General features: G+C 43.2%; 3 protein-coding genes across 4 annotated transcripts; 2 read left to right on the top strand and 1 right to left on the bottom strand.

Moving 5' to 3' along the window:
• Positions 1-2,042: 2,042 nt before the first annotated feature.
• On the bottom strand, positions 2,043-12,921 carry LOC115117673 (caspase activity and apoptosis inhibitor 1). The gene is made up of 6 exons (XM_029646160.2): positions 12,694-12,921; positions 8,312-8,503; positions 7,686-7,770; positions 7,361-7,418; positions 6,868-6,932; positions 2,043-2,690 (listed from the first exon to the last, which is right to left on the bottom strand). Exons 1-6 carry the CDS (start codon positions 12,796-12,798, stop codon positions 2,191-2,193), a joined length of 1,005 nt encoding a protein of 334 aa, XP_029502020.2. The 5' UTR covers positions 12,799-12,921; the 3' UTR covers positions 2,043-2,190.
• A 315-nt stretch (positions 12,922-13,236) lies between these two features.
• Positions 13,237-24,024, top strand: LOC115117672 (protein c-ets-1-A-like). Of its 2 annotated transcripts, XM_029646159.2 has the most exons (9): positions 13,237-13,342; positions 17,171-17,197; positions 17,425-17,544; positions 17,729-17,932; positions 18,040-18,114; positions 18,210-18,410; positions 21,664-21,876; positions 22,225-22,343; positions 22,486-24,024. In XM_029646159.2, exons 2-9 carry the CDS (start codon positions 17,179-17,181, stop codon positions 22,702-22,704), a joined length of 1,170 nt encoding a protein of 389 aa, XP_029502019.1. In that variant the 5' UTR covers positions 13,237-13,342; positions 17,171-17,178; the 3' UTR covers positions 22,705-24,024. The 2 variants fall into 2 exon arrangements, with proteins under 2 accessions (XP_029502019.1, XP_029502018.1); XM_029646158.2 differs by lacking the exon at positions 13,237-13,342 and having other exon boundaries at positions 17,114-17,197.
• On the top strand, positions 13,349-17,051 carry LOC115117670 (zinc finger protein 37-like). Its single transcript, XM_029646157.2, has 3 exons — positions 13,349-14,490; positions 14,628-14,951; positions 15,197-17,051. Exons 1-3 carry the CDS (start codon positions 13,899-13,901, stop codon positions 15,787-15,789), a joined length of 1,509 nt encoding a protein of 502 aa, XP_029502017.1. The 5' UTR covers positions 13,349-13,898; the 3' UTR covers positions 15,790-17,051.
• Positions 24,025-24,312: the final 288 nt, after the last annotated feature.

Below are 24,312 nucleotides of genomic sequence, written 5' to 3'. Positions count from 1 at the left end.
TGAGTGTTTTTAGCCCATCTCCACGGTATTAGCACAATGGACTGCCCCCACCCCCCATTGACACTAAAGCAAGGTCTCCTACTCCAGACGTAACATAATACATAGAAATCCAGGACACTGAAATTAGTATATGTAACGGTTGGCATGGTTACATAAAACAGATGGTTGCTTTAAGGCAAAAATAAAAGGGTTGTTGGTTTCGGTGGGTGAATAACGTGAACGTCCAACAACTCAAAAGGTTGTTAGTTCAAAACTCATCACTGACAACTTTAGTATTTTAGCTGATGAGCTATTTTTCAACTACTCACTACTTTTTACGCTACTTTGTAACTACTTAGCATTTTAGCTAACCCTAACCTAACTCCTACATGTAACCCTAACCCCAAATGTAAGACAGCTAGCTAACATTAGCCATGTAGCTACAATTCGTAACAATTTTATACATTTCTCTAATTCGTAACATATCATACAAAATGGGTGATGGACATCCACAAATGAATACATAACAAAAGAAACGTAACACATACTAAATGCATTTACAGATTTACGTACAGAATAATACGGAATGCTCCAAAACTAGGTTTATGACAGACCGACCCCACATACTGAACTCTGGACAGATAAAACATTTAGTATTTTGCTCTATGCAATCCAATCATGAGCGCAGTTTTTTAAAATTATTATTATTTTTTAACGGTGGAACAGACTGTTGTAGGTTACGTCTGAAAACGAATTTTGAGTAAACAATATTGCATTTATACACAATCCATATTTTTTTATAAACATTGAACCCACTTCACTTTTTTTGGCCATGATGGGTTCGTGTTCCCGAAATAGTCATAGCCCTAAAATTACCATGTGCATTTCTCATTTAATTGGGTGTATTAGATACGCTATTAGCGCAGGTATTTTGCTCTATACGTCAGAAAGGAAAACGTTCTGTAGCTTACAGTAGAATGTAACAGGTGAACAGACAGTTGGATGTTTAGCATTGAAGTCTGTCTACTTACAGTGAAAGGCGAACAATGTTTCAGAATGTAAGCAGTGCAGCAGCATAGGTTAAAGGAAGTCCATGCAAAACATAATCCCCTATTAAAATCTAACGGTCGGTTTACAGGTGCACAGTAATTTGCAGTCGTCTTTCATAAAAACGTTGTCCGTGTTTGCTTACTGCTCTTCACTTTAGAAAAACTGCCTCGGCCTAATGCAAAATACTTCCAAAGTATATAACACATACGGGCGATATTCTCACACTAAATAGACTTCATCTTTTTTTCTTTTCAGGCGGAGTTTTAATGCTCGCTCACGCGTGTTTCAGGACCTGATTTATAAACAGAAACATGGGTATGTATGGCATGAGCCAAGATGATAACTCAATATTTTTTGTAAGTGTGCAGTCTTTTCAGAAAATGGCCCAGGCAGATATTTAGTGTGACACGAATGACACCCCAGGTGAAAGCTATAATCCCTTATTGATGTCAGTTGTTAAATCAGTTTAGATGAAGGGGAGGAGACAGGTTAGATTAGGATTGTTAAGGCTTGAGACGATTGAGACATGGATTGTGTATGTGTGCCATTCAGAGGGTGACCGGGCCAGACAAAATATTTAAGTGTCTTGAACGGGGTGTGGTAGTAGGTGCCAAGGCGCACCAGTTTTTTGTCAAGAACTGCAACGCTGCTGGGTTTTTCCACAATCAACAGTTTCCCGTGTGTATCAAGAATGGTCCACCTCCCAAAGGACATCCAGCCAACTTGACAACTGTGGGAAGCATTGGAGTAAACATGAGCCAGCATCCCTGTGGAACACTTCAACATATTGTAGAATTCATGCCCTGATGAATTGAGGCTGTTCTGAGGGCAAAAGGGGGTGCAACTCAATTTTAGGAACGTGTCCTTAATGTTTTGTACAGTCAGTGTACATTTGCACTCCTATTTTGAAAGTGTGTGTGCAGCTGCTCCATATGCTCACGGCTCGGGCCGTCGGTTCCCGTGATAGAGAATCCACTGAACACATTCTCTCAAATAAATATGTACAAAGCATGTTAAGTAGAAGGGGGAAAAAACTTTACTCGATTACAAGCCTTAAAATTCAAAAAGAACAAGTGACTCATATGACTCCTTTTCTGAGAATGAAATTATTTTAGAAATATCTAAAAACGACAAGTCTTTGAGAGCCTTAGCCTGCCTTGTTTATGTCTGTTTCTTCACATCGTTGGCTTTCATTAGGGCCTTAATGGCCCTAGCTCTCATCTCTAACTCCAGGAGCTCCAGCTGCTGGGCTGAGGGCTGGCTTGGCGCTGGAGCCAGGCCAGGGACGGGTGCACTCTGAGCGGGTAGCCTCGTAACCAACAAGGGGGCCTCTGGAGCAGCGGCTAGTGGCGGCACCATCATTTTCTTTGCGTCTTCCTGGTCAGGCGTCGATGCTAAAGCTAGGATCTCGCTAACGCTTTTGTCTATGTCCTTCTGGAGTTCTTTCTTCGGTTCGGGGGGTTTGTCCGCAGAGGGTTTCCCGTCGGCAGGGGCAAAGGTCGCGGAGGGGCCGGGGTTAGATGTTTCTCCAGCAACTACTTCCGGTGTCCTGGCGGCTTCCTCAGTTTTTTCAGACGGCTCGTCTTTGTGTCCCTCGATGTCACTGTCGTAGGTGTCGGCGTTGATGCTAAGGACGTCGCTCTCCTCCGAGCCACCACCTTCTGCAGATAAAGTGACAGGAATCAGTTTGGGGTCAAAAGGAGTCTGTTCGTCACACTCATCAACCATCCCAGCAGACATTACCGATGTCAACTAGATTGAAGCATTCATTCTATCATTTATGACATTCAGGTAGGCAAAGGATTATTTAGTCTTGTAGGGCAACATACCACAAAAGAGAAGCTGCATGTATCTAATTATAGACAAGTTGACTTACAAATAGCTTACCAAAATCCTGGAAATTCTAAGCAGAACCATATCTAAATTAGGCAACAAAAAAAAAAAATATATATATATATATATATATATCCTTCACCCCCATAAAAATAAATCGTTCCACCATCTGACTGTAGCCTACAGCACATTTTATATATTTCCGGGTTTAGGGTCGGGCCTCAAATTTTCATACAATAGGATGAACAAACAGCTGACCCCCGTGCAGCACTACTGCAGACATCAGGGCCCACAAAACTCAGTAATGTTTTTATGACGATTGACTTAAAGTAATACTACACCACAAAAGTAACTTAAATATTTTGTGCTTTATAAAATCCACTGTTTTACACTCCTATACAGGTTGGAAATGGCAGATTTGGACGCTGATAAGCGCCTACATTGGAACACAGTGGCTGTACAGTAAGATGCTCAACAAGTCGTCAGACCTCAGGGTCTCTGCTTCACAGCTCTGTATGGGGGGGGTTTTGATTGACAGCTGTTCTGAACTTGAGCACCACGTGACAGGAAGTCGTCGTCCTCCCTCCTACCCTCCTGCTAATTGGGCAACTTTCGGAAATGTTTTGTCAGAGAGAAATGCTGTAAATTAAAGAGGACTCAATGTGTCCTTGATTATAGTAAAATACTGCTATGATTGTCATACAAACGAGCCAAAACACCCGTGAGTCCAAACATGCACTTCACATTTACGAATTATAAAACAATGTTTGATGTAGTTACAAGATGACACGGCGTTATACCCTGGGTTGTTCTAAACGGAATGAGCCGGTTTGGTTTATTGTGAAGAAAATTCACTGTGGCACGTGCACCTGAATGTACTCATGACCTCTTTCTATGCTCACCAAAATTACAATCCGTTTCCCCGAATTGCCTTGTGAAAGCCTAACACTATTAAGATTGTATTTTATAACTTTGGTAGTCACGTTGGCAATAGAACAAGATTTCAAATCATGACCACCTAAATCTAGATTGTGCTTTATAAAAATGGACCATTTTGGGATTGCGCAAACAGTAATTGTGGTGTGGACCATGGTGCTTGCCTACGGAGCTGTGAGGGGAACGGCACCTCAGTACCTCCAGGCTCTGATCAGGCCCTACACCCAAACAAGGGCACTGCGTTCATCCACCTCTGGCCTGCTCGCCTCCCTACCACTGAGGAAGTACAGTTCCCGCTCAGCCCAGTCAAAACTGTTCGCTGCTCTGTCCCCCCAATGGTGGAACAAACTCCCTCACGACGCCAGGACAGCGGAGTCAATCACCACCTTCCGGAGACACCTGAAACCCCACCTCTTTCAGGAATACCTAGGATAGGATAAAGTAATCCTTCTCACCCCCCCCCCCCCCTTAAAAGATTTAGATGCACTATTGTAAAGTGGCTGTTCCACTGGATGTCTTAAGGTGAACGCACCAATTTGTAAGTCGCTCTGGATAAGAGCGTCTGCTAAATGACTTAAATGTAAATGTAAATGTAATTGTGAGACGTCGGGGATCCAGGGCTTTGTTTTAAATTAAACTACAAGTGTGTTTGCATTAGTTCCTCAGACACAGACAGGAGAACAACACTAGGCTACCCGGGGCGGCAGGGTAGCCTAGTGGTTAGAGCGTTGTGCTAGTAAGCGGAAGGTTGCAAGTTCAAATCCCGAGCTGACAAGGTACAAATCTGTCGTTCTGCCCCTGAACAGGCCGTCATTGAAAATAAGAATTTGTTCTTAACTGACTTGCCTAGTTAAATAAAGGTAAAATAAAATAAAAAAGTGCATTGAAATTGCTTAAGAACTGTGCACACTTTGGAGAGATGTGTGGCCACTTGGAAACACCAGTTAGACCTCTCACACAAACACTTGTCATTTGTTGTTGTTTTGTCTTACGTTACACCATGTACCAGGAACAGTCTTATGTTACTGAATGAATCCAGAGTATTTTTTAGATTTCCTTATCAACAAATGCAGCGAGAACAGTAATTGTAAAATGCCCATACAATCAACAGCGTGCCGTCAGGATTCAGTCTTGTCAGGTGAACTGTGGTGTCCCTCACCTTTTAGTTGAATCATTTTGAAATAAATCGCCAAACCGTTTCCTTTTAATTGTTACCATGGTTACGCGTTTGCTTTCCATATTTCTTCTGTAAGAAACATTTTTCATACAGGCCAATTCCCATGTGTGTAAATGGGTCATGTTACCCCCCCAAAATGAAGCATATCAGCGGTCAACAAGAAGCACTTTATACGATGAGCAACAAAAACAAAAATAATTCTTGATGCATCCATCGTAAGTGCACGCATTTTCCTTTCATCTGACACGAGAGCAGAGTGTGGCCAATATGCCGTAAAAAATCTAGACCGGCTATTTCCCAAAATGTGATTCACATTTTCAAACAGTCCATTAAAACCTTCACTCTTGCGTAGACATGTAGAAATTAAAACATGCCCATTTGACAAATAAGCCACAGGAGATGATTGAGCGAGATTTAAGACGACTTTTGAGTAGTAAGACATGTATAAAAGCAACAGATACCATTCATAAGAAGGTGCTAGAAGCGTCTTATATGGTGAGCTACCGAGTGACTAGGACAGACAAGCCCCATACTATTGTGGAGGACTTCATTCTTCCTGCTGCTACAGATATAGCTGGGACAATGCTGGGGGAAAAGGCCCAAAAAACCTACAGACAAAGCCTTCATCAAACAACCCTGTTTCACGACGCATCAGTGACATAGCAGGAGATGTTTTGAAACAATTATTGCTTTGCATACAAGCCATTGAATTCTATGCAGCATCCACCAAGAGGCTTTGTTAAAGCAAGGCCCCTGAACTCATGTATTTTCTGCACCGATACGGGCAGCGACCATGTAACGCTTTTACAACATACAGAAGTGCGCTGGTTATCAAGGGGGAAAGTATTGACACTTTTTTTTTTCATTGAGAGACGAGTTTAAAGTTCTCTTAACTGACCATAATTTTCACTTGTCTGACTGCTTGTATGATGACTGGCCTATCTGGATGGTTTCTTCCTCGCCTGAATGATCTGAATCTGGGATTACAGGGACTGTCCGCAACTATATTCAATGTACGGGGACAAAATTGAGGCTACGATTAAGAAGTTGGAGCTCTTTTCTGTCTGCATTATTAACAAGGACAACAGGTCTTTCCATCATTGTATGATTTTTTTTAATGTGCAAATTAACACGCTTACGGACAATGTCAAATGTGATATATAGCGTGGCACCTGAGTGAGCTGGGTGCGCAATTACATTCCCAAAAATGGAAGACGCAAACAACTGGATTCGTTATCCCTTTCATGCCCTGCCTCCAGCCCACTTACTGATATCTGAACAAGAGAGCCTCATTGAAATTGCAACAAGTGGTACTGTAAAAATTGAATTTAATCAGAAGCCACTGCCAGATTTCTGGATTGGGCTGCGCTCAAGAGTATCCTGCCTTGGAAAATTGTGCTGTTAAGACACTGATGCCCTTTGCAAACACGTACCTATGGGAGAGTGGATTCTCGGCCCTCATTAGCATGATTTAATGATTTAATACTGAGACTCCAATACAACCCAACATTGCAGAGTTATGTACATCCTTTCAAGCACACCCTTCTCATTAACCTGCGGTAAGTTATTCACAATTTGATGAACAAACAAGGTTTTATATGCAAGATGGTTAAATAAAGAGCAAAATTTGTGCCCTGGTCCTATAAGAGCTTGGTCACTTCCCACGAGCCGGATTGTGACAAAAACTCACTCATTATTATGTTTAATAAATGTATCGTATAGTTTGTGTGTGTGTGTGGCAGGCTTACAATGATGGCAAATAAACAACATTTGAGAGTGAGCTGACCCTGGTGCTAGAGGGGGTACACAGCTGGAGGTTGAATGTTTGAAGGGGTACGGGACTATAGAAAGTTTGGGAACAACTTGTCTAGACCAATATCAGCTACCAGTACCTTGTTTGATCTCCACTTCAACACTCTCTTTGAGGGACGACGTAGAATCCACATTATTATCCTGCCTTTACAGAAAGAATGAAAATAAAAACACTTTGTTGAATCACTTCCAGACTAACATTGACCAAACAGATACAATGAATAAAAATGTTGTTTTTTAAAATCAGGATACGATTATGACAAATGTTTGCATTTCTACCTGCAACTAGCACCAAAATGTCAACTAGCCTACAGACCAGTAATAGCAAAGCAATATAAATCTATAAGAGTAAAACATTCTTTGTAGAACGAAAAAAAATTAGCTTTTTACAGCAAATAAGCAGTTTGGCCTATTGTGTGTACACAAAACCATGTCTTACAATTGGTTCTCGCTACACAGGTCGAACACAACAGCAAAAACATCAGCGATAACATGACCTTTTCAGGTCCTTGCAACGGATTATGATAAGAGAAGAAGCAGCATTATGCTCCAATTAAATGCAGTTCTACTCACTGGCTATCGGTGGCGCCATTTTCCATATCCCCTTCAGATGAACCAGTCAGCTCTTCACCTTTTGAGAACATCAACCAAACACACCATCGGATTAATGAGGTGAAAATGGGTCGTGTTCAGAATGACACAACGTAGCAAAACATTAAAAGATAGATATATTTTTAATTGTAGAGTTCTTGTTGGGAAAAGTTCAGGTAATAGCCTACTTCCCCATTTTGTGTCTACTGAACACCACGCAGTATATAACAGACCAAGAGAACCGACAAGACAGCAGGGTTAACAGTAGACCACCACCTCGTGATGCTGAATGGACCCATGGGCTTACCCTCCAGTATCTGAAGGAGGTGGCTTTGAGACAGCTGCTCCAGCTGCTCCCTGCACAATGTCTTGATTTCATCCAGATTACAGCTCTGTAAAATCAAAAAACAAGATGTAATCCAGACTACAGCTCTGTAAAATCAAAAAACAAGATGTAATCCAGACTACAGCTCTGTAAAAACAAAACAAGAGAGAACAAATCTGGAAACAAGAGATGGGAGGAGGGAGACAAGATACCATAACAGTCTACTTTTAACCTATCAATGTAGTACAAATTTATACAAAAAAAAAAAAAATGGCAAATGCCCACAGCACCAAATCAAATTTAAAACAGGGAAATTACTCAAATGTGGCTAATGGTACTGTCTGACTATACTCTTAACTGATTGTCCACAATGCATCAAACACACAGCCAATCTTTACATTAAGTAGCATAGAACAGATGTGCTGACCAAACACACATCCAATCTTTACATTAAGTAGCATAGAACAGATGTGCTGACCAAACTCACACATGGGCTAGGAGTTAGAAATTAGGTTAGGCCTAGCCACTGCACAGCCAACACCCCTGACGCAGGGACCCCTGGTTCCAGTCCTTTTCATGCTACCCCCTGAATTTCACTACACAATCACCTTGAGTTCATCAGGCAGCATCTTCTGCAGCTTATTCTCTCCCAGCACGTGAAAGCACTGATCGAGCATCTCATGTCTGTCTGCGACATAGGCACTGATGGGTTTAAATGGCACACTCAGGTCCAGTCCTCCCTCCTCGACGTCACTGCCAGGCTCAATCAGCTCCAGATCCGCCTGCTCCTCCTTGGAGTCCTGTTTCAAGGAGTCATGTTTCAAGGAGTCATGTTTCAAGGAGTCATGTTTCAAGGAGTCATGTTTCAAGGAGTCATGTTTCAAGGAGTCCTGTTTCAAGGAGTCCTGTTTCAAGGAGTCCTGTTTCAAGGAGTCATATAGCAGTACGTTTTTTTCACCAGGAGTAACCGAGTCAATGAGGGCCAACATTGTGTCAAAAGGTAGAATGCAAGTAACCACTGAAGTGAAAAATGCAGTGTTCCTAAAAAAAACTCTTACACCCCGAACAGACCGATCACGTTAGAAACCAACTTTGTTTCCAGTGGATTAAAAAAAGTCAGATTTTGCATGAAAATTCTACGAAGAACCAGCAAAACAAAAAGGACCATATGAATTTCAGGTAAAATAACCCATCTCTAGTTCATCTCCCGAGACAAACTAGCCATCTAACATTAAATATACATGAATGTTTCATATGTGTGTTGGCCTTCCCCCAAACTAATACAATCGATTCAGTTGGTTTTGATATTTAACTTGTGTGTAAGGGCTGAGCAATATAGCCTACAAATCCTATCTATATTTTTTTCAAACTTATTGGAAATTCAAGAGATGTGTGTGTGTGTGTGTATATGTATATATATATATATACACACACATATACATACATACACACACACACATACAGTACCAGTCAATAGTTGGACATACAGTTGAAGTTGGAAGTTTACATACACTTAGGTTGGTGTCATTAAAACTTGTTTTTCAACCACTCCACGCATTTATTGTTAAGATCCTATAGTGTTGGCAAGTCGGTTAGGACATCTACTTTGTGCATTACACAAGTCATTTTCCCAACAATTGTTTACAGATTATTTCACTGTATCACAATTCCAGTGCAACAGAAGTTTACATACATTAAAGTTGACTTTGCCTTTAAACAGCTTGAAAATGTTCAGAAAATGATATCATGGTTTTAGAAGCTTCTGATAAGCTAATTGACATCATTTGAGTCAATTGGAGGTGTACCTGTGGATGTATTTCAAGGCCTACCTTCAAACTCAGTGCCTCTTTGCTTGACATCATGGGAAAATCAAAAGAAATCAGCCAAGACCTCAGAAAAATAATTGTAGACCTGCACAAGTCTGGTTCATCCTCGGGAGCAATTTCCAAACGCCTGAAGGTACCACGTTCATCTGTACAAACAATAGTTTGCAAGTATAAACACCATGAGACCACGCAGCCGTCATACCGCTCAGGAAGGAGAAGCGGTCTGTCTCCTAGAGACGAACGTACTTTGGTGCAAAAGTGCAAATCAATCCCAGAACAACAGCAAAGGACCTTGTGAAGATGCTGGAGGAAAACAAGTACAAAAGTATTTATATCCACAGTAAAACGAGTCCTATATCAACATTACCTGAAAGGACACTCGGCAAGGAAGAAGCCCCTGCTCCAATACCGCCATAAAAAAAAGCCAGGCTACGGTTTGCAACTGCACATGGGGACAAAGATCGTACTATTTGGAGAAATGTCCTCTGGTCTGATGAAACAAAAATAGAACTGTTTGGCCATAATGACCATCTTTATGTTTGGAGGAAAAAGGGGGAGGCTTGCAAGCCGAAGAACACCATCCCAACCGTGAAGCACGGGGGTGGCTGCATCATGTTGTGGGGGTGATTTGCCGCAGGAGGGACTGGTGCACTTCACAAAATAGATGGCTGAGTTTAATGTATTTGGCTAAGGTGCATGTAAACTTACGACTTCGACTGTACCTACTCATTCAAGTTTTTTTTTTTTTTTTTACATTCTAGAAGTGAAGACATCAACACTATGAAATAACACATAACACAACCTGTAGTAACCAAAAAAAATATAACACAACCAATAACACAACCTAATCATATAGTAACCAACAAAAGAAAAGTTCAACCAGCTTCATGGGGTAGTCACTTGGAACGCATTTCAATTAACAGGTGTTCATTGAAATGTGGAATTTCTTTCCTTCTTAATGAGTTTGAGCCAATCCGTTGTGTTGTGACAAGGTCGGGGTGGTATAATGTTTTTTTGGGTCTTTTGATCTTTACCAGATAGGGCTATGAGAAATGACAGTCCATCATTACTTAAAAACATGAAGGTCAGTCAATATGGAAAATGTCAAGAACTTTGAATGATTCCTCATGTGCAGTCGCAAAAACCATTAAGTGCTATGATGAAACTGGCTCTCATGAGGACCGCCACAGGAAAGGAAGACTGAGTTCTCTCTGCTGCAGAGGATCAGTTCATTAAACCTCAGAAATTGCAGCCCAAATAAATACTTCAGAGTTCGAGTAACAGACATCTCAACATCAACTGTTCAGAGGAGACTGCGTGAATCAGGCCTTTGTGGTCGAATTCCTGCAAAGAAACCACTACTAAAGGACTCCAAGAAGAAGAGACTTGCTTGGGCCAAGAAACACGAGCAATGATTAATTTAGAATTGAAAGCATACTTAACAAGTATGGCTACCAAAGCATTCTGCAGTGATACACGATCCCATACGGTTTGTGATTTGTGGGACTATCATTTGTTTTTCAACAGGACAATGACACAACATTTACATTTAAGTCATTTAGCAGACGCTCTTATCCAGAGCGACTTACAACACACCTCCAGGCTGTGTAAGGGCTATTTGACCAAAAAGGAGAGTGATGGAGTGCTGCATCAGATGACCTGGCCTCCACAATCACCTGACCTCAACCAAATTGAGATAGTTTGGGATGAGTTGGACCGCAGAGTAAAGGAAAAGTAACCAAGCACTCAGCTGTCAGAGCAGCTCACAGATCACCACACCTGTACATAGCCCACCTGTAAATAGCCCATCCAACTACCTAATCCCCATACTGTATTTATTGATCTTGCTCCACAGTATCTCTACTTGCACATTCATCTTCTGCACATCTACCATTGTAGTGTTTAATTGCTATATTGTAATTACTTCGCCACCATGGCCTATTTATTGCCTTACCTCCCTTATCTTACCTCATTTGCACACACTGTATATAGACTTTTTCTACTGTATTATTGACTGCATATTTGTTTATTCCATGTGTAACTGCTCTGCTTTATCCTGGCCAGGTCTCAACTAGCCTAACTGGTTAAATAAAGGTGAAATAAAAAAAATAACCCACTTGGCTGTCATTGAAAATAAGAATTTGTTCTTAACTGACTTGCCTAATTTTAAAAAAGGAAAATAAATTCTGATCAAGGTAAAGTTGGTTTTATATTCACATTCAGACATTTACCAAAATCCATTTAAAATTGTAACAAAAAAATATTTAACTAATTCCCCGTCTGTCACAGAAAGATCAAACTAGAAATTATTTATTCTATAAATGTCTAGAATACTTTTACAACCTTTTGGGGGGGGGGGGGGGGGGGGGAATCCAGTTGACTTGCTAGAAATTCATCAATAACATCTATCAAATGCCATTTAAAACTGTATAAATCGGGGCATGTAGTCTATGCCATTTAAAACTGTATAAATCGGGGCATGTAGTCTATGCCATTTAAAACTGTATAAATCGGGGCATGTAGTCTATGCCATTTAAAACTGTATAAATCGGGGCATGTAGTCTATGCCATTTAAAACTGTATAAATCGGGGCATGTAGTCTATGCCATTTAAAACTGTATAAATCGGGGCATGTAGTCTATGCCATTTAAAACTGTATAAATCGGGGCATGTAGTCTATGCCATTTAAAACTGTATAAATCGGGGCATGTAGTCTATGCCATTTTTATTTCTATCAAATCCGAACTGGAATTTCTCCTCAAACCAAAGATTGTCAAAGTATACTAGACATTTATAGAATACATCATATCTAGTTTGATGATTCTGTGACAAAACAGTGAATTAGTCAATTAGTTATTGGTTTTTACGTTTTTTAAATGGCTGTTGGAGAATGTCTGTTGAACGTCAATGTGTGAATATAAAACCAACTTTACCTTGGTCCGATTCTGCTGGACAGAGAGGAAGAAGTGATCTCAACTTTGTTGTTGTGGGGGACGGGGGGCTTGGTGTGTGTGTGTGTAATGGGAAGGTGCGAAGGTGAGGAGACCAAAAAGACAACATGAATAAAACAAACTAATTAAGTGATTGCGATACAGACACTTGGAATATTCGTTTTTTTGTATAAATGAGCAAAGCAGCCAACGTAGCTAGCAATGTTCTCTCACCTCCACACTAGACTCTGTACACCTTCGTCTTCTGTCGACATGCTGCTCTTCCGTATGTGAACTTTTCCTTTTCTTTTCTCTGCTAGTGGATTTTTTCCTTAGCATTTTTTTTGTTTTACTGGTTACAATTACGAGCAAACAATATAGCTAAGTGTTCTTCCACAACTAGCTACTGCTACTGATGCTCACTGTCTCGACGGCAACCAACATAAAAGCTTTTCCGGGTCACGGAATTGTATACATTTTTCTAAATAAAAGCCTCGCCATAATAGTAGAAAAGTGTGAATAACCTGTATTTAATCATGATATTACACAATCATTGTCAAAACATTCACAGTGATTTATATCTGTTTATATTTAAGTGGCATTTGCAACTTCCAAGGTCAAATACATAACACACATTAGCATCATATATCATGAATAAATACAGGTTATTAAAACGTTTCTTCTATTACATGGAGGACTTTTACTTTAGAAATCTTCAAAAAATCCGTGACCCGGACGTGACTCGTTAATGTTGTTTGTATATACAGCCGAGAGGAAGCGGTGAAGTGAGATGGTCGACTCCGCCTAAAATCTGTCTTGGCGAAAAGCGTTAAGCAGAGGGCGGAGTTTTTGTACGGGCGGCAATGAGAGCGCGGCGAATATGGTAAGTACTATTTTGATATGAGAAGCGTATCATTTAATCAAATATAAGTTGCATAATGATTAGGTTGCTACGAGTGTACTGATGTAGCCTAAGTGTAATGCACGTAACATTCCGGCAACTTTGTGAAAAACATTTTTATATGGGAGTTGTTGTTCACAGGCGTACCTGCCCTCTCATTGGCTAGAATGTTCCCACCTGATCGCGCATCCTCCCGCCTGCTTTTTAGCCTTTGCGGACATGAATTTCCATCGTTAGAGCGGTCAGTCAACCATCTTGTCAATATAATTGATCCTCTTTGCCTTACATTCATTGTTTGTAAGACGCTGGGGAAGAAGAGCGCGATACACATTTCATAGCGCAAATGTAACACATTCGCCAATAGACATTTAGAAGGTTTTCTATAATATATCATGTCCAGCTGATATATCCAGATGCTGGGTAAGCGAGGAAGATTCCGACGGAGTTACTCTCTTCCTGCTATATTGTAGCCAATCACATTGCAACATAGTAGCCAGTAATATTATAATCAGACTAGCAGTAAGGTTATTGTAGTAACATGAAGCCTCAGTCAAAAACTAACACAGGGATCAAAAGGGAGACTTCAATGTCAGCCCAAGCTCGCCCCTCGAAAACCGCTGGAGAGGGTGAGGTATCGCTCTCTTTCCAGGACGAACTGGCGGCGACGATCCACGGTGCGTTCGAAGTGGCTGTGGAAATTGCCGTATTAGAAGTCACTAAACTGGTAGGTCAAGCGCTTGGGGATGTCCGCGATCAGATGCACGAAACCCTACGGGAAAACAAGTCTCTTAAACAACGCTTGCAAACAACCGAGCAGGAGTTGAATGCTGCGCGTCAATGTGTGGAAACAACGAGCGGTGTAAGTCCGCAGGGACAGTTCTCGACAAGTCCTCTCCACAACAACAACTTAGCAAAGACTCAAAAGCAGTCAAAGGACAACGAATTAAATATAAAGTCCTCATATTCATTGGACGAATATGGATATGAAATTGTGGAGGCAGAGATCAGTAGTGAACGACAGAAAGACCATGGGTCTTTCAGTGAAATCAGCGAGGATGGTCGGGTGTGTTCCCAAGACCTACACCCAGCTACAAGAGGACAGTCTATCCCTCATCATGACCTGCTTAAAGGTAGGCCTATTTATCAATCCAAATGATATGTCATACATACAATATTAGAGAAATTAAGTTTGTGCTTGACTAGCTAGATAAGAACAAGAAATACCTTCTAAGCCTGACAATTGTTCTGAATGTCTTTTTCTTTTCAGAAGTTGGGGAAGAGGCCTCCAGTTTGTGTATGGATCACAAGGCAAGTGCAGAAAGCATCGGTCATAGTGGTCTAGAAACAACATTTGGAGATAATGACCCATCACCACTTCACGTAGTGGTCCAGAGCCTTGAGACGGAGCAAGTTAGAGTGAAGGAGGAGAACGGGTCTGGTTCTGGTTCTAGTTTTGACTCTGTGGTAAAAGAAGACTTTGGTCCTGATAGTCTGTCTCTGGTTCAGACCAAGATGTTAGAGGAGTGGAAACCGGACCCTTTGGACTTACAGATCTCTGACGCTCTGCTTCCTGGAACCAGCCATAGTCTGTGTAAGTACCAGATAATAGCAGAGAGCTTCCAAATAGCCACTGACTTTACCACCCACAAGATGCCACCAGACTTCATAAGATTGACCACTTACTGAGTAACACTAAACATTATGTGTCAGTATCTCTCAAAATGATTTTTATTAGAATGAGTAATACCTTTGCCTGCATGTAGGATGTATACATATGGAGCCTGTGTAATAAAACATTAAATATATATGTTTTTAATGTATTCTCTCTCTCCACAGCTCACCCTCATATGGTCAACACAGATGTTCCACAACTGACTGCCCCAACAGCCAGTGCCCTTCCAGCCTTCTCCTCCCAGTTCCCCAACAACCTCTTCCAACCAAGAGAGGCAGCAGCTCCCATCATCCCTGCTGCCCCACCTCAGATCTATGGAGTCCAGATCAGAACCAACCCTAATCCCAGCATCCCCCACCCCAACCCTAATCCCACCATCCCCCACCCCAGCCACATCTGCAAACTCTGTGGCCAGGGCTTCCACCAGCCCAGCGAGCTCCGTAGACACCACACCCAGGCCCACCCCAAGCGTCAGGTCTTCCCCCCTGGCCAGAGCCCTTACCACTGCAGCGAGTGTGACCGGGATTTCAACCGTCTGGAGAACCTGAAGACTCACCTGAGAATCCACACTGGAGAGAGACCCTATACCTGCTCGGTGTGCTCCATGCGCTTTCGCCACTCGGGGGCGCTCACCAGGCATTTCCGCATACACACTGGGGAGAAGCCGTACGTCTGCGGTCAGTGCGGAAAGACATTCCGGAACTGTGGGGGACTCCGGTTCCACCAGCGCTCCCATAGTAGACAGGGACAGTGCTAGTGTAGCGATTTAAGGGGGGACAGCTTTGTGGATACAGCAGGGCAAGCTCAGTCACTACCTCCTTTGCCATAATGGTCCAGAACCCTTGGCACAGACTGAAAGTCTTTACCAAACCCTCCCAGATTTCAAGATTAAAACATATTAAACTTGGCCAGGCCATAAAGGGGAAATCTGCAGTCACTACAAATGTGTATCGATTTGTCAGTTAATAAGGATATGTACCCATTGATTCTTGAAGAATATAACTTTTTGAACATAGTTACCATTTTCGTACACCTCAAAATATGATCTTGTTTTACTCCGACGTTTGTAAAGAAAGTTAATGTAAACAAACAGTGACTACCATTGAAACATGGTTAAACCTTTTAGTTTTGATATCATGGACCATCGGTCCCCTGCATCCACAGCTCTATGAATTTGAGAGTGGTTTCATTTCTCCAGCCCCGTCCCTCAGCTCTTAAGGAAACAGTGGCGGGGAGTACACTTTGTTATTGTTTTAACTGCTGATTGCTGCTTTAACACCAACCAGGTCTGTCATTTCTCCCCCCCCCCCCCCCTTGTTGTTTTCTACAAATGTCTTACACAATGTGTGACTCATTTTGTGACTAAATTGCTCACTGTCATGGCTCCCTAAACCCACTTCATGGAAGAACCTCATCGCAGTAAGGCAGCCACAGTGGTCCGGTAATGGGTGTCTGGCTCTATAGGCTCTCCCTGCTGGGATGGGGAACACACACACACATAGATGTTAACTTACTTACGATACACTACCTGATATAATCCCAGTGTTTCTGTTATATGAATGGGGTTGAAGAAACCCCCTGCACAGATATGCACTTACAGCCCCTCATTGGGTGGTCACTTCACCACATGCCATGTTGAAATAGAACGACCTGATTCGCTGCTGCTGGTGTAAATATTTCCAATTGAATTGCCATGATCTCAGTGGTTCCTGATGATATACTAGTGTATTGCCTTAGTTAAACGCTATCAACTTAAAAACAAAAAGAGTAGTTCCTTATCTCTATCACAACTACCCTTCTCAGTTGTAATGGCTCCTCTTGTGGCATCGTCTCTCTAGATAACCTCCCTGTATGTCTTTTTGCAGTATCTTTTCCATGTTGCCTAATTGGGAGTTCTCGTTTCCTATTTGGTAGTGTCCCCAATACCCACCCCTCCATCACTGCCAATCGACACATATCCGTCACCACCTGTCCCCTCCCTCCTCGTCCCATTGGTCTCATTAAAACCCTTCTCCTCCCTCCTCGTCCCATTGGTCTCATTAAAACCCTTCTCCTCCCTCCTCGTCCCATTGGTCTTATTAAAACTCCTCTCCCTCTCCTCTGGATCACTTTCTTCCACCTGATTCCTCGTTCCAAAGACCTAAGGATGGACTGGAGCGCTTACGGTATTTCCCTCCCATTTTGTCATTCACCATAATCCTGTGTTTTATTCTTTTCACTACTTTATTTACAACTTTATACTGGCATTTATGGTGTCATCTTTAGTAGTCGGTTAATTTGTGTGTGCTCAAACTCTGCTATTGAGCTCTCAACTCTGGTCTGTTTTTCCTCCCTGATTCGTTATTGTCTCTGGGATGACTCCGTGACCTGGCTCCCCGTGTCTCCGGTGTAGAGGTAGACCCACTGGATGTCCCTCCTCTCACCCCCACCAGTAAGGAGGTCCTGAGTCAGGCGATAAGGGCCACCTTCGCTGGCTTCACCCAGGAGAGTAGCCGTATGCACTTCCCACAAGGTACCATGTGGGGTATACATACAATGACATCTGGTATTATATAACTTGTAGTTTTGTTGTATAGCCTACCTGTAATTGGTCTCTCTGTTTCAGCCTAACCTGCACAGTGTGTCAGGAAATCAAGATGTAAAGAGCGATACAAATTGTGTTTAGACTAATATTGTATTTCCTCTTTTGTGTCCAGACCCTAAACTGTGGTCAGAGTGGGAGGTGAACCACTGGTTAGACTGGTGCCAGGCTGAGTTCGGGCTCCAAAGCCTGGGCTCGGATTGGAGAGGGCTGCCTGGGAGTGAGCTCTGTACCCTGGACAGAGAGGCCTTCCTGGACCTGAGCTCTGACTACACAGCAGGAGAGATACTCTGGGAACATCTGGAAACGATGCGCAGAGGTAAAATGGGGGAGTGATGCTGTATCATACCAGTGTATTTATTCATTCATTGAACTGTGATCGTAGTAGAGATTTATATTGCATGTGTGTATCTATGTGTGTTTCAGATTGTGAATATGATCGTGGTTCCTCTCTAGTCCTTTGCACGTTGAATTCTCTCTGCCAGTCGCAAATGAACCAAGGTATTAAAAACGCATCCTTTCAGAGGTATGTAGTCTGCATGTCTCTTATGTCAGTATACATATAATCTATATCAGCTATGCTCTGTCTTCCTCAGACAGTTACGTGGACCATGTGCAGCTCATGGACAAGCAGAATCACCATGGTCAGTTCTCCCATCTCCCAATAGAACCCCCACAGCTTCTGACCCTTGACCCTGTGACTGTGAGATATCAGGACTACCACCGGGTCAAACAGGAAGGACCTTACAGAAACCACCTGTCCTCTGTCCCTCTGCTCCGAGACCTTGACAGGACAGGTAGGAAACCATGGAGACCTTGGTAGGACAGGTAGGAAACCAATGAGACCTTGGTAGGACACCAAAGAGACCTTGGTAGAACAGGTAGGAAGCCATAGAGACCTTGGTAGGAAGCCATAGAGACCTTGGTAGGACAGGTAGGAAACCATATAGACCTTGGTAGGAAGCCATAGAGACCTTGGTAGGAAGCCATAGAGACCTTGGTAGGACAGGTAGGAAACCAATGAGATCTTGGTAGGAAACCATAGAGACCTTGGTAGGACAGGAAGGAAACCATAGAGACCTTGGTAGGACAGGTAGGAAACCATAGAGACCTTGGTAGGACAGGTAGGAAACCAATGAGACCTTGGTAGGAAACCAATGAGACCTTGGTAGGTCAGGTAGGAAACCATAGAGACCTTGGTAGGAAACCAATGAGACCTTGGTAGGAAACCATAGAGACCTTGGTAGGAAACCATAGAGACCTTGGTAGGAAACCATAGAGACCTTGGTAGGACAGGTAGGAAACCAATGAGACCTTGGTAGGAAACCAATGAGACCTTGGTAGGAACCAATGATACCTTGGTAGGAAACCATAGAGACCTTGGTAGGAAACCAATCACACCTTGGTAGGACAGGCAGTAAACCATAGAGACCTTGCAGGACAGGTAGGAAACCATAGAGACCTTGGTAGGACAGGTAGGAAACCATAGAGACTTGGTAGGACAGGTAGGAACCAATGAGACCTTGGTAGGATACCATAGAGACCTTGGTAGGACAGGTAGGAAACCATAGAGACCTTGATAGGAAACCATAGAGACCTTGGTAGGACAGGTAGGAAACCATAGAGACCTTGGTAGGACAGGTAGGAAACCATAGAGACCTTGGTAGGAAACCATAGAGACCTTGGCAGGACACCATAGATTTACATTTACATTTAAGTCATTTAGCAGACGCTCTTATCCAGAGCGACTTACAAAATGGTGCATTCACCTTATGACATCCAGTGGAGCAGCCACTTTACAATAGTGCATCTAAATCTTTTAAGGGGGTGAGAAGGATTACTTTATCCTATCCTAGGTATTCCTTAAATAGGTGGGGTTTCAGGTGTCTCCAGAAGGTGGTGATTGACTCCGCTGTCCTGGCGTCGTGAGGGAGTTTGTTCCACCATTGGGGGGCCAGAGCAGCGAACAGTTTTGACTGGGCTGAGCGGGAACTGTACTTCCTCAGTGGTAGGGAGGCGAGCAGGCCAGAGGTGGATGAACGCAGTGCCCTTGTTTGGGTGTAGGGCCTGATCAGAGCCTGGAGGTACTGAGGTGCCGTTCCCCTCACAGCTCCATAGGCAAGCACCATGGTCTTGTAGCGGATGCGAGCTTCAACTGGAAGCCAGTGGAGAGAGCGGAGGAGCGGGGTGACGTGAGAGAACTTGGGAAGGTTGAACACCAGACGGGCTGCGGCGTTCTGGATGAGTTGTAGGTGTTTAATAGCACAGGCAGGGAGCCCAGCCAACAGCGAGTTGCAGTAATCCAGACGGGAGATGACAAGTGCCTGGATTAGGACCTGCGCCACTTCCTGTGTGAGGCAGGGTCGTACTCTGCGGATGTTGTAGAGCATGAACCTACAGGAACGGGCCACCGCCTTGATGTTAGTTGAGAACGACAGGATGTTGTCCAGGATCACACCAAGGTTCTTAGCGCTCTGGGAGGAGGACACAGTGGAGTTGTCAACCGTGATGGCGAGATCATGGAACGGGCAGTCCTTCCCCGGGAGGAAGAGCAGCTCCGTCTTGCCGAGGTTCAGCTTGAGGTGGTGAACCGTCATCCACACTGATATGTCTGCCAGACATGCAGAGATGCGATTCGCCACCTGGTCATCAGAAGGGGGAAAGGAGAAGATTAATTGTGTGTCATCTGCATAGCAATGATAGGAGAGACCATGTGAGGTTATGACAGAGCCAAGTGACTTGGTGTATAGCGAGAATAGGAGAGGGCCTAGAACAGAGCCCTGGGGACACCAGTGGTGAGCACGTGGTGAGGAGACGGATTCTCGCCACGCCACCTGGTAGGAGCGACCTGTCAGGTAGGACGCAATCAAGCGTGGGCCGCGCCGGAGATGCCCAACTCGGAGAGGGTGGAGAGGAGGATCTGATGGTTCACAGTATCGAAGGCAGCCGATAGGTCTAGAAGGATGAGAGCAGAGGAGAGAGAGTTAGCTTTAGCAGTGCGGAGCGCCTCCGTGATACAGAGAAGAGCAGTCTCAGTTGAATGACTAGTCTTGAAACCTGACTGATTTGGATCAAGAAGGTCATTCTGAGAGAGATAGCGGGAGAGCTGGCCAAGGACGGCACGTTCAAGGGTTTTGGAGAGAAAAGAAAGAAGGGATACTGGTCTGTAGTTGTTGACATCGGAGGGATCGAGTGTAGGTTTTTTCAGAAGGGTGCAACTCTCGCTCTCTTGAAGACGGAAGGGACGTAGCCAGCGGTCAGGGATGAGTTGATGAGCGAGGTGAGGTAAGGGAGAAGGTCTCCGGAAATGGTCTGGAGAAGAGAGGGGATAGGGTCAAGCGGGCAGGTTGTTGGGCGGCCGGCCGTCACAAGACGCGAGATTTCATCTGGAGAGAGAGGGAGAAAGAGGTCAGAGCACAGGGTAGGGCAGTGTGAGCAGAACCGGCGGTGTCGTTTGACTTAGCAAACGAGGATCGGATGTCGTCGACCTTCTTTTCAAAATGGTTGACGAAGTCATCTGCAGAGAGGGAGGAGGGGGGAGGGGGATTCAGGAGGGAGGAGAAGGTGGCAAAGAGCTTCCTAGGGTTAGAGGCAGATGCTTGGAATTTAGAGTGGTAGAAAGTGGCTTTAGCAGCAGCGACAGAAGAGGAAAATGTAGAGAGGAGGGAGTGAAAGGATGCCAGGTCCGCAGGGAGGCGAGTTTTCCTCCATTTCCGCTCGGCTGCCCGGAGCCCTGTTCTGTGAGCTCGGATACCTTGGTAGGAAAACATAGAGACCTTGGTAGGAAACCATATAGATATGCTTTGTGTTCTTCATACCACTATGTGTGTTCTATTTAATTATGTGAAGAAACTTTTCTCCTTTTGTGTTGGATTAATATTTGATTGAAGGGAAAGGGTTGACATTCAGAATGTATTTCTAATTGATAAGCCTTTGGAAATGTATTATTGCTTTAGACCAGGGGCTTTGGAGGTGTCTCTCCTTCTGTTAAGAGAGATTCATGGAATAGTTTCCTATCATCAACCAATTTTCTCAATCTCTTGACTTCAGAGTGTGATTCTGAGTTTGGGACCCTGCATTATGAGGACACGGACACCACCGCTTCTCTGTCCTTGACTAGACCAACGCAGGGTGTGGAAGAGTCCATCTCTGAGGACCCCTTCAATTTGCCACCCCCACACAGGAGCTTCAAAGAGTTTATCGGGGACAAGACTGATCTGGGTAGAGCTGTGGTTCCGGCAGGCATTCTGTCTGCTTATACTGGTGAGTGATGTTCTTTGTGTAGAAAATGACCACTCTCTTTGATTACCCGTTGATCTACAATCTGCTTTAGCCAACTCCTTTGCCTGGATCTTGATCTCCTTAGTCTTGGGGCTCCTGAGTGGTGCAGCGGTCTAAGGCACTGCATCTCAGTGCTAGAGGTGTCACTACAGACCCTGGTTCAATTGCAGGCTGTATCACAACCAGCCGTGATTGGGAATCCCATAGGGCGATGCACACAATTGGCCCAGCGCCGTTAGGGTTTGTTCGGGGTTGGCCGTCATTGTAAATAAGCATGTGTTCTTAACTGACTTGCTTAACAGTTTAATCCCTCCCTATATGTCTCAACAGGCAGTGGTCCCATTCAGCTGTGGCAGTTTCTATTGGAGCTCCTCATTGACCGCAGCTGTCAATCATTCATAATTTGGACAGGGGATGGATGGGAGTTTAAACTGACAGATCCTGACGAGGCAAGAGTTGTAGCCTGTTATATGCAAACATGTTGTTACAGTGTTCTTATTTTGAAGTAAGGTCAATTAGCCAACTTTAGATAGGCCTATATACTGTATAATATGTTGATGATAATACTAGTTTAATGGTTTGTTATCCCAGGTGGCCCAGCTATGGGGCCGGAGGAAGAACAAGCCTAAGATGAACTACGAGAAGTTGAGTCGAGGCCTGCGCTACTACTACGACAAGAACATAATCCACAAGAACGCTGGCAAGCGCTACGTCTACCGTTTCGTCTGTGACCTGCAAGGCCTGCTGGGATACGAACCCTGGGAACTGCACGCCATTTTGGATATCACGGCCAAAGGCGGCCATGAGTGAAAGCGGGGTATCTTTTCGTTTCCTTTTATTCCTTGACCGCTTCTAAACACGCATTGGAGGAGAAGGTCCGAGGGGAGGAGCCGTAGCGCGGAAGGGGAGGAACCTCAGATCTTCTCCTCCAATGAGTTTTGAGGAGGAGGTTGAAGAACCAAGGAAAGACTTTGAGATTCACCCAGACCTTGGTGCAGACGGGTCAAGAGACAAGAGACTGTGTTTACAAAAACTCAACCTCCTTATCATTTGGCAATCATTTCTTTGATCATGGTCAACTGTAAGCTGTAGGGCTTGTATGTTTTTATATGTGATATGTATATATTCAATATAATTATTGAAGATATGACCAGAGAAACAGTTTTGTTTAAATTGTTTATACAGGGCCTTCAGAAAGTATTCACCCTCTTGACTTTTCCCACGTTTTGTTGGGTTAAAAGGTCGATTAAAAACATTTTGGTCAATGGTCTACACTAAGTACTCTGTGATGTCAAAGTAGAAGAAATGTTCTAACGTTTGTACAACAACAAAAAAATGAAAAATAAAACTCATATCTTGATTACTTATTAAGTATTCAACCCCTTAAGTCAATACATGTTAGAAATCACCTTTGGCAGCGATTACAGCTGTGAATCTTTCTGGGTAAGTCTCTAAGAACTTTACACACTTGGATTGTACAATATTTGCACATTATTCTTTACAAAATTCTTCAAGTTATGTCAAGTTGGCTGTTGATCATCGCTAGACAGCCGATTTCAAGTCTTGCCATAGATTTTCAAGACCATTTAAGTCAACTAACTATGCCACTCAACAACATTCAATGTCCTCTTGGTAAGAAACCCCAGTGTATATTTAGCCTTGTGTTTTAGGTTATTGTTCTGCTGAAAGTTGAATTGGTCTCCCAGTGTCTGTTGGAAAGCAGACTGAACCAGTTTTCCCTCCAGGATTTTGCCTGTGCTTAACTCTATTCCATTTATTTTTATCCTAAAAAAAGGTCCCTTGCCAATGACAAGCATACCCATACCATGATGCAGCCACCATCATGCTTGAAAATATGAAGAGTGGTACTCCGATATGTGGTGGATTTGCTCCAAAATAACGCTTTGTATTCAGTACATAAAGTTCACTAATTTACCAAATCTTGTGCAATTTTACTTAAGTGCCTTGTTGCAAACAGGATGCATGTTTTGGAATATGTTTATTCTGTACAGGCTTCCTTTGTTTCACTCTGTCATTTAGCTTAGTATTGTGAAGTAACTACAATGTTGTTGATCCATCCTCAGTGTTCTCCTATCACAGCCATTAAACTATATAACTGTTTTAAAGTCACCATTGGCCTCATTGTGAAATTCCTGAGCGGTTTCCTTCCTCTCCAGCAACTGAGTTAGGAAGGACGCCTGTATCTTTGTAGTGACTGGGTGTATTGATACACCATCCAAAGTGTAATTAATAGCTTCACTATGCTCAAAGGGCATTTCAGCTTTTAATTTTTATTATTTTTATTCATTTCTAAAAAATTACAACAAAAACAGTTCCACTTTTGACATTGTGTTATTGTGTGTAGACCAGTTACAAAAAAATCATAATTGGATCCATTTTAAGTTCAGGCTGTAACAT

This window comes from Oncorhynchus nerka, linkage group LG8 (assembly GCF_034236695.1).
Source record: "Oncorhynchus nerka isolate Pitt River linkage group LG8, Oner_Uvic_2.0, whole genome shotgun sequence".
In the NCBI taxonomy this organism is placed as follows: Eukaryota; Metazoa; Chordata; class Actinopteri; order Salmoniformes; family Salmonidae; genus Oncorhynchus; species Oncorhynchus nerka.
This window is presented reverse-complemented; position numbering and strand designations above follow the sequence as displayed.

Bases quoted from the DNA above. Each gene is read 5' to 3' on its own strand.
- LOC115117673 (XM_029646160.2), bottom strand. From the start codon at position 12,798: ATGCTAAGGAAAAAATCCACTAGCAGAGAAAAGAAAAGGAAAAGTTCA. The intron at 7,419-7,685 runs GTAAGCCCATGG...TGTTCTCAAAAG, and splicing joins CCTCCTTCAGATACTGGAGG to GTGAAGAGCTGACTGGTTCA. The intron at 6,933-7,360 runs GTGAGTAGAACT...CTTTCTGTAAAG, and splicing joins AATGGCGCCACCGATAGCCA to GCAGGATAATAATGTGGATT.
- LOC115117670 (XM_029646157.2), top strand. From the start codon at position 13,899: ATGAAGCCTCAGTCAAAAACTAACACAGGGATCAAAAGGGAGACTTCA. The intron at 14,491-14,627 runs GTAGGCCTATTT...TTTTCTTTTCAG, and splicing joins TCATCATGACCTGCTTAAAG to AAGTTGGGGAAGAGGCCTCC. The intron at 14,952-15,196 runs GTAAGTACCAGA...CTCTCTCCACAG, and splicing joins TGGAACCAGCCATAGTCTGT to CTCACCCTCATATGGTCAAC.
- LOC115117672 (XM_029646159.2), top strand. The intron at 17,545-17,728 runs GTACCATGTGGG...TTTTGTGTCCAG, and splicing joins CCGTATGCACTTCCCACAAG to ACCCTAAACTGTGGTCAGAG. The intron at 22,344-22,485 runs GCAAGAGTTGTA...TTGTTATCCCAG, and splicing joins AACTGACAGATCCTGACGAG to GTGGCCCAGCTATGGGGCCG.